General features: G+C 40.5%; 1 protein-coding gene and 1 long non-coding RNA gene across 2 annotated transcripts; one reads left to right on the top strand and one right to left on the bottom strand.

Moving 5' to 3' along the window:
• Positions 1-150: 150 nt before the first annotated feature.
• On the bottom strand, positions 151-7,913 carry LOC144203192 (uncharacterized). Its single transcript, XR_013327620.1, has 3 exons — positions 7,075-7,913; positions 5,618-5,936; positions 151-420 (listed from the first exon to the last, which is right to left on the bottom strand). It is a non-coding gene; the product is annotated as an uncharacterized LOC144203192 (long non-coding RNA).
• spdef (SAM pointed domain containing ets transcription factor) lies at positions 1,236-7,712 on the top strand. The gene is made up of 6 exons (XM_077726547.1): positions 1,236-1,475; positions 3,768-4,190; positions 5,667-5,864; positions 5,933-5,980; positions 6,100-6,234; positions 6,337-7,712. The coding sequence occupies exons 2-6, from the start codon at positions 3,776-3,778 to the stop codon at positions 6,513-6,515; spliced, it is 975 nt and encodes a 324-aa protein (XP_077582673.1). The 5' UTR covers positions 1,236-1,475; positions 3,768-3,775; the 3' UTR covers positions 6,516-7,712.
• Positions 7,914-9,839: the final 1,926 nt, after the last annotated feature.

Below are 9,839 nucleotides of genomic sequence, written 5' to 3'. Positions count from 1 at the left end.
GGAGTTTTTTTTTTTCACGCTCCAAATGGTCCTCAAAAAAAGCAAATTTTATCATGATTACACATCTGGACGTGTATTTTGGAATGGAGAATAAATGGAAAAAATATGACGTCATGACTTGAGCTTGCTTATATTTATGCTTTTTTTTAATTTTAAGGTAGAATTCAAGATTTTTAAACTACTTATGTGCTATTTCAAATCACTTAAATCTAAATCAAACCGTTTTTCCTGAGAATTACTAAAACTGGTTTTCAAGAAAAAAAAATTGTACCTGCCGTGAAGTCTTTTGGCGACCAATCTGTGGTGGGGTGGGCGGAGCTGGAGCACCTGCGCTTGCCGATGACTCACCACGTGGACAAAGTGAAGCGTGACGACGTCGTTGGGCGTCCAAAGGAACGTTCCTCGCCGCCCTCGGAGAAACTGCCATGCAAATGAGAGACATGTTAGAGCGAGAACAAGGAACGTCAAGACATTTTAAACCTCCGCCCACTTTCAAAATCAACGTCAAACGTGGGGGGTGCTAGAGCTTATTCCAGCTAATTACAGGCAAGGGACATCCTGAATAGATTGACAGCCGGGCAAAGGGGGGAAAACAACAACCAATCACTTATAGCTTGGGACAATTTAGCATACAATTAGTCTAGCATGCATATTTTTTAGCTTTGGGAGGAAACTGGAGCACCTTGAGAAAAGCCACACAAACCCCACACAGCGAGGACCAACCTGGAATTGAACCCTCGACTTCAGAAATGCAAGGCTGACACCCAAATTTACAGTACAATTAGCCTAGCATGGATATTTTTGAGGAAAAGGGGGAAACAAGAGTACCCAAAGATAATCCACAAGAACATACCAACTCCATACAGCGTCTACCCATCTGGGAATCGAACCCACAACCCTAAGGATGCGAGCCGGACTCCCAAATTTACAGTACAATTAGCCTAGCATGCATATTCTTGAGGAATTGGAGGAAACACGAGTACATGTCAACTCCACACAGCATCTACCCACCTGGGAATCAAACCCAGGTCCCCAGAAATGCGAGACCCTCCACGCAAACCGCACCCACCTCCCTCGAAATTCCAAAGAATTTCTTTTCACTTTCCTCCAACGGGATGAAGAGCGAGCACTGAGCCCCCGCACGCGCACACACGCACGTTCCGGCACTTTATGTAAACAAGGCGGCCTATAAATTTGAATAGCCGTCAATGGAGCGGGAATTGGTCCTTGCGTGGTGCCGGCCGGCCTCCCCAGCAGGTGCTTTGACTCCCAGCTTTGACTTACGCCGATGCTCTGCCCTCAATTTTATACTCAACATTACCTTGACACAGTGAAGAGGGCTTTTTTAGGGGGGCATTTTTTTAGTTTATGTTTTTGTTGTCGTTGTTGTTGGCCCATGTGAGCCGGTCCATCGAGCCAGTCCGCAATCGCAAATTGAAGCTGTCGGGAACGCGCATTTTAGGATTTGGAAGCAGGTAAGGCGGTTGGTTTTAGCCTTTTGGAGTATTTCAAAAATGGTTTTTAAAATGCAGGAGAGAATATGAATGGGAGCAGTCAAAATGGGCTATTTCCTTACATTTCACTTATTTCTTCATTTTAAGAAGATATGGGAAAAATGGAGCAATTTGCCGACTTTTTTTTGTTCATTAGGATTTGGAGAAAAGTTACACATTAGACAAACGATTTACTTGAATTTCAATATTAGTATACTATTATTTTTCATTTTCTTTGATAAGCTACTTTTCGTGCACTCAAAACTTTTTATAGTGTTGAAAAATTGATTCAATATATTACTTTTTTTCAGTTATCAGAGGTACAAAACTAGTTCTATAAAGTCACATTGGCATATATATATATATATATATATATATATATATATATATATATATATATATATATATATATATATATATATATATATATATATATATATATATATATATATATATATATATATATATATATATACACATACATACACACACACTTATACACACATATATATATATATACATATACACACATACATGTACACATATACACACATAGGTATAGTTACATAAGAGAGACAGGTAAACATTGCGACACAATGGGAAGACTGATGCGGAAGCGATGCCCCCCTCCCCCCCCAAAAAAGCCTTGACCACCCCGACAAATGGAGTCTAATACCCCCCAAATGAATATGGGCGACTGGAGCAAACTCATTTAGAGATCAGTGAGGGATTTAAGCCCCCGCGTGTCCAAAGTGTTTAAAGTGTCTAAAGTGTCCCCCCCCCCCCCCTCCCACCTAGGGCGTCCCCTCTGTCCTTTGGCAGAAATGTTCATACGGCTAAATTAGCTTTGCTAATGGGCTTAGCGCAAGCTGGCGCGCAGTTCCACTCCGCCGTGGCTGAGAAGCCACATAAAAGGAGATAAAAGAAGGAGACTTGCCAGTGGGGGGGCGTCCAATCATTGGCTCCCAATCATTGGCTCCAACCACCAGGGGCCAAGCTCCTTTTTCTTTGCCGATAACTTCATTTCAAATCGGACGGACGAGCGTGAAAAGAAATAAACGAAAGGAGCTAAGCGCTAACCGGGAGACTGTTTAAGTCACTAGCTAACGGACTCCATGATGTACGGATGGAGCGGCTAACTGGTTAGCTCGTTGGCTATCAATCAATTCAATCAATTGCATCGACCAATGGGCAGCGAAGACTGCGCCCCGTGCGGCTAATTCCGCCCGGCAACAAGCGACTGGAGCTTTGCCGACCTAGAAATGTCTTTATGGCTTTATGCTAACGAAATCTAAATTGTTTTAAGAGTTTTGGAACAAACAAAGGCCACAGCTGGTCAGCTGGAAAGCTTCCGATTGGCTCCTTATTGGACGCAGTGGAATTCCTTTAAAGACTTTGGGCAAACAGATCACATGTGTTCGGCGAAGCGTTTCTTTATTGCTGATAAGCTTCCCGGCTAGCCACTTCTCGCCCGCCAGCTGCGTCGGGCACACGAAAAGACGGGTGTCGTAAACGGAGATGTAAAAAAAAAAAAACAGGGTGGCCTTTCTTGTGATAGTTTTTTTTTGGTGTTCCGGCGCCCTACGCGAGCCGAGTTTGATTAAAAAGTCTCCAGCTGACGAGGTGGCCTTCAAAGTTAAGCGAGTAAAGCGGGTCGACCTTGGGTCACTGACCATTCCGGACCGTTGATCCGCAAATTTAGCTCCGACCTAGCGTGGTCCCGGACCCGCCGCGGGATCGACGCCCTTATTGGACGGTTTAGCGTAAGGGTTTCAAAATCGGGTTGGTTTGGATTAAATGAAATGGATTAAAAGCTGTGAATTTTCAGTTTTTTATAGATCTAGAACAATTTTTATTTCTAGCTTTTTTTAAATATATTTTTAGATTTTACAAAATGATTGGGTTCGATCCCAGGAGTTAGTATGTTCTCCCTGGCCTTCTGTGGGTTTTTTGAGTACTATAGTTTCCTCCCACATCTTAAAAACATGCATGCTAGGCTAATTTAGCACTCTAAATTGCCCTTAGCTACGAATAATTGATTGGGCGACTGTGATTGGCTGGTCACTGATTCAAATTGGCTCCTGCCTGGTGCCTGTAGTTAGCTGGGATAGGCTCCAGCACCCCCCGCGAGCCTTGTGAGGACAAGCAGTTCAGAAAATTAATGATTTTTCACAAAATCTAACCAAAAGATTCTCACAATTGTGCGAAACTGCTCTATTTTTCAATTATAATTATATAATAATGCTACGAAATATCATTTCCTTCACTCTGTAGGTATCGCCATGTCCAATTCTTTCAGTTTATCGGAAATTGCCGTTTACGGCGCGCCCATGGGGATGTCGGAGGACCCTTTGACCGTCATGGAGCGAAGCGGAGATTCCGGGCAAGCGTGGGACGTGACGGTAGACGCCAAAGTCGGGGGGGTACCGGGCCTCTACCTGCCCTGCTTCGACATGTTGGCCACGGAGGACGCCGCCTGGCTGGTCAAGGCCTCCCAGGCCTCCCCGGATCCCGGGGGGACCGCGACCGGGGAGGAACCCGAGCAGTGCCCCGTCATCGACAGCCAGGAGAGGGGGCTTTCGCCCGGGATGGACGGTCCGGAGGAGGAACGCTCCCTGGAGCAAGTGCAGAGCATGGTGGTGGGGGAGGTACTCAAGGATATCGAGACTGCCTGTAAGCTGCTTAACATCACGCCCGGTAGGTCTAATGTCATTTTTGATAGAATATTTAGATTTTTTTTTAATTATAAATGGATTAAATGAACTGGATTAAAAGCCCTGAATATTCCGTTTTTTTATAGATCTTAAACCATGTTTGTTTGGGCTTTTTTAATGTATTTTTGGATTTTACAAGAGGATTTTTGAACTAAAAACAGAAAAAAATGATTAAAAAATGACAATGAATGATTTAAAAGTTGGAAAATCAGGAAATTTAAAATACATTCATACTTTTCATTCTAATTTGATCCTAAAATAGAAAGTTGCATTAATGATTTACTTTCTCGGGCCGCACAAAATGATTCGTCGGGCCAGATTTGGCCCCCGGGCCGCCACTTTGACACCAATTCCCGTCGCCTCGTTTTTGTCTCCGTCTGACGGATGGCGAAACGGCGAGGGAGGCGCGTAAAAACCACAGTTGAACCAACGCAGTTGCCGTTCCGCTGGAAAAAATTGTCATCCTTGGGTAGTTGCAAAGTCAATACTTTTTTTAATGACGACGGGGCGCCGGAGCACCCGAGCGCTCTCCCTGTCCCATGTTTGAAGAGGCCTCGCCCACCCGGCGACAGTGTACTCGTGGACGCGGCCGTCACGAGCCGACGGTAGCGATGCAAAGGTGGGGATTAAACGCATCCTGCTTTGGGTAAACACGGCTTTGCGCCACTCGGGATATGATGGAGGAGGAACAGATCTGTCATGTGGGATGCCACGTCTTGCTTTTGGAGTTCAACAAGCTTCCAGATCGCAAGATAAATAGGCCCTCTGCGCTGAGGCTGAGGAAGGGCTAATGGCCTCTTTGTTCACCAGCCGCGTCGGTTAGGGAGAGAGCTTTGCGACTTTGGGGAATGGCCGCCAAAGGTCGGCGGTGGTCTTCCTGAGAGGGAAGCGCAACTACTGAGGAGCGCAAGTGAGGGAACACTAGCTGTGGCTGCCATCCCAGATAAGCTTGGGTACAGGGGTAAACCCATTGGGGGTGTTCTAGTGTTGGGTCCAGCAGTCCCTAGCCTTAACCCTGTAGAGCAGGGTTGTCAAAGTGGCGGCCCGGGGGCCAAATCTGGCCCGCCACATCATTTTGTGCGGCCCGGGAAAGTTAATCATGAGTGTCGACTTTTTGTTTTAGGATCAAATTCAAATGAAGAGTAGAGATGTATATTTAATTTTCTGATTTTCCCCCTTTTAAATCAATGATTGTCATTTTTTAATCATTTTTTTTCTGTTTTTAGTTCAAAAATCATTTTGTAAAATCTAAAAATATTTGTTTAAAAGCTAAAATAAACATTGTTTTAGATCTATAACACAGAATATTCAGGGCTTTTAATCCATTTAGGGGAAAAAAACTAAATATTATATATCTAAAATGTCCAAGTTTCAATTTTTTAGTCTGACAAGTACAGGACATCCACTTACCTTTATTTTTAGGCGACTGCTGATCTCGGGTCTTCCATTTTGTGTCCAGATCCGGTGGAGTGGAACGTGGGCAACGTCCAGAAGTGGCTGTTGTGGACGGAGCATTTGTACCGGCTCCCTCACGCCGGACGGACCTTCCAGGAGTTGAGCGGGAAGGACTTGTGCGCCATGAGCGAGGACGACTTCCGACAGCGCTCGCCGCAGTGCGGGGACACGCTCCACGCGCACTTGGACATCTGGAAGTCAAGTGAGTGGTCCGGCTTGCACGCCATTGCGTCCATCTTGTCATTCATGGTCACGTCTTCTCGTCAACAGCCGCCTGGATGAAAGAAAGATGCACAGTTGGAGACCACAAAAGTCAAGGTGAATGCCACGACAATACTATTTATTCCTTCATTTTCTGAACCTCCTAGCGGAAACCCACGCGGGATGGGAACCTGGGTCAGTCCTGCATTGAAAATTGTAATTATGGTTGCTCACAGGTCACGAGGACCTCTGGTCCGAGGCGGATTCTTCCTGTTCGGGGCAGCCCATCCACTTGTGGCAATTCCTACGAGAACTTCTACTCAAACCGCACAACTACGGACGCTGCATTCGATGGCTCAACAAGGACAAAGGTACTTAATGGTGGAGGACGGATGATAAATAAAGAGCGTTTATGTACGACTTTAGCAGTTTGAGATATTGACATGAATTTTGTGGCCTTCATGTGATTGGAGGAATCTTTAAAATCGAGGACTCGGCCCACGTGGCGCGACTGTGGGGGCTCCGCAAGAACCGACCGGCCATGAATTATGACAAGCTGAGCCGATCCATTCGCCAGTACTACAAGAAGGGCATCATTCGAAAACCGGACGTATCGCAAAGGCTTGTTTATCAGTTTGTGCACCCCGTGTGAGCCTTAATTTAGAAAACTATGCTTGTCAATCAAAACAACTTGGACAATGGTTTCATTTTGTCTTGAGCAAAAAACTGACTGTTTCAATTTTGACTTAATTATTATTGTTTTTTTTTTTTTTTTAACTTGAACTAGTGTTTAACACTATTTTTGAATTTCCGGATGTTTACAGGCTTTCGTGGACTTCCGGTGGACCAAAACAAAAACATTCCTACCAGGCTAAAGAAATAAATAAAAATGCAAAACGCGACAAATAATTATAACATATTAACATATAATGATTAACATATTTTGTTTAATTACCAGGTCGCGCTACAGCACCGTTTGGTTTAAATCTCTGAACAAGTTTGAAGTTGCTTTTCTTTTAATAAATTGATGATCCACTTAGCATAAAATTAGCTATTAGCACTTTCGTTCCTTGCTATGAAACGCCTCAATTTTTTTTAATTAAAATATAACGGTGGCTTTGAAATACATTTGAAGGCATATAGGCTCACAGTATGATTTTAAAAATAAAACTTAATACTTTTTCGTCAAACGAAAGTAGTTTGTATATTACCGTCCGGGTGAGGCTTGTAAACTCATGTCGACGTTGTGTTGTTCCGGGAACCACACGTGCAAGTAATTAAAAGTTTAGAAACTAATCAACTGAGATTTAGGGGGAAATAAATGTTTTCTTTCAATATACCAATTTACAACTGTTGTCTGTAAATATTCTCAGAAGTTTAAAAATAATAAAATACATAACAATACGTGCTAAATTAAATATTGACTCACGAGGAACCAGGACATAAAAAATAAACGGACAACTTCCGGTTTGTGGTTCCAATAACAAAACTGTTCATACTATCACCCATTCTCGTTCAAATTGCGTTCTTTAACACAAGTATATTATTAAGAGCTGAGGATAAAGCGATTTTAGTTGGTTTGAGTTTAATTTATAAAACGAAAAAAGATGCTACTTCGGCCAATTTCGTATATGATTATGATTATATTGCTTTATTGATCGAACCATAGACGGATTTTCTTTCATTATTTTTCTGTAAACGTTTTTTTTTTTTCCAACGAAGCACAAAATGTAAATGTCAGTTAAAGAGAACCATTTATGTGGTGTAAATATGTGCAAAAAAATCACTGCAATGTTATTTCTGGTATATTATGAATGCTTTGAGTAATAAAATGTGATTATGAGTTTTATCATTACAAATTATGATGAGTTTTGACTGTACGAGCGATATTTCAGGTGTAGGAAAACAAATTAATTACATAAGTCTGTAATTAAATAAATCCAAACTACATATTAAATGAAAAGGGGCAGCTAAAGTTACATGGAAAAATAAAATAAAATTCAAAAATTGGATGAAATCTAATCAGATATAAAAATAACGGAATTTGTACTGCTGTTCTACGAATATATTTTTAAAAAAATACGTAAATAATATAGAATAATATAGAAGGCAAAATACGAACTGTCAAATAATAATAAACTAAATGAAATAATATGAATCATCGACTTTCCCACAAGCAAAATTGTGCATGACAGTAGTGGCCCCTAGCGGCCAAACACAAAACTGAATCTAATCCAAATTGGATGTCATCTTTTATTCGAGACGCAAATTCATTCCAGTGTGATGACAGTCAGCCATTCAAAGACGATTAAAAAAAAATAGTTAATTAAAAAAATAAACTAAAATAAACCCTTACATTTCCCCTTCCTTCATTCGTTTTCCAATTTTTGGCATGGAGGATTTTTCTATCTTGAAATGCTGCCGTTTTCGAATAAAAAAAAGGCATTTAGTTCTTAACAAGCGCAAGAAAAGTTCATTAATATTTCAGTTTCCTGCAGTAAGACAACACCGGGGCAGGGTGTCCTTTTCACTCTTTAAACACCTGGACATTTGATCGCAAGCTCTGGTGACAACAAAATGGGACAAAGGGGAAAAAAAGCTAAATAAAGGCCATGCAGTGCCTTGCTACTTTTTGTTTGTAAACAGAAAAATGTTTTTGGAACCTTTTGGACGTTAAGGTCAGCGCCATTGGCCGTTATAGGCGTCCAATCGCTGAAGTAAATATAGATATACGAGAAAATCTTAGTGAAATTAAGAGAAAAATAAGGAAAATATTAAAGATTTAGCATCAAGAGAGAAAATATATTAAAATGAAAGGGGAAAAATAAAGAATATTAAAATGTAATAGAAATAAATAGAAGTTAAAGGGGGAATTATTAAAAAAAATAGATTAGAAAATTACATTTAGGTGGACGATTATGATTTTGAAGATTAAAAATGACAAAAATAAAAAAATAAATCAATAAATATTATATTAGAAATATTAAGCAGAGAATAATATTCAAATAGGAAGCCCATGGGAATATGAAATTACAAAAATAAAGACAATAGTGTAGTTAATTAGTACAATTAAAATGGGAAGCAGAAGAACAAAATAATAACGTCAATTAAATCAAATTAAAAAGAAAAAAGGGATAGAAGTAAAACAACAAAAAATATACAAAATAGTATAAATATAGAAATTATATTAAAATGTAAACTAATGAGTAAAATCAAAACAATAAAATTGAATAATCTCAAATGAAAATAAAGCAAAAAATTATTCAATATTTCTACATAAAAAAACCCAAATAATATAAAGCTATTGACGATTAAATTAAAACAAATTAAATAAAGTAAAAACAGAATTAAATAATAACTCAACATCTGATAAAGGTAAAATAAATGATCCATCCTGACATCCGACATTCAACTTTAAAAACTAACCTATTAAATGATAACACTCAGCAAAAAGCCCTTGAAAAATAAACCACGCCCCCAAATGAACCCACCAGCCAAATGTCCTCTCCAAAACTGATTGGACGTCTATCATCGTCAATGGCGGACGCCAACATTTGTACGCCAGCTCAAAAAAAAAGGAAATTAAAAAAATCTACAAATAAATAGGAATTAGCATTAGCATGTCCAAGTGCTTTCTTTTTCATCACATGACTTTTGCTGTCCTGCCATTTTTCCTGAAGAACATGCATTGGGGTGCCGGATCAAAATCCAACTGGATCATGGTTTAGATTGTTTTAAAAAGAGGGAAAAAAATGTGGATGGATCCAAGGAATGCGCAATGCATAGCTGATGATTTCTCAAAATCCAGGCACGGCTTTGAACAAAGTCTCCGAAAAATCTGCACAAATCCAAGATGGCGTGCTCCTAAAATGGGGAAACTAACTTCAGGTGCTTGGACAAAAAAAAAAAAAAAAAGGCAAAAGTGGTCACTGTGCCGTGGGAAGCAGAGTCTCGGCCGGTTGGTTAGCTAGCTAGC

This window comes from Stigmatopora nigra, chromosome 10 (assembly GCF_051989575.1).
Source record: "Stigmatopora nigra isolate UIUO_SnigA chromosome 10, RoL_Snig_1.1, whole genome shotgun sequence".
NCBI lineage: Eukaryota > Metazoa > Chordata > Actinopteri > Syngnathiformes > Syngnathidae > Stigmatopora > Stigmatopora nigra.
This window is presented reverse-complemented; position numbering and strand designations above follow the sequence as displayed.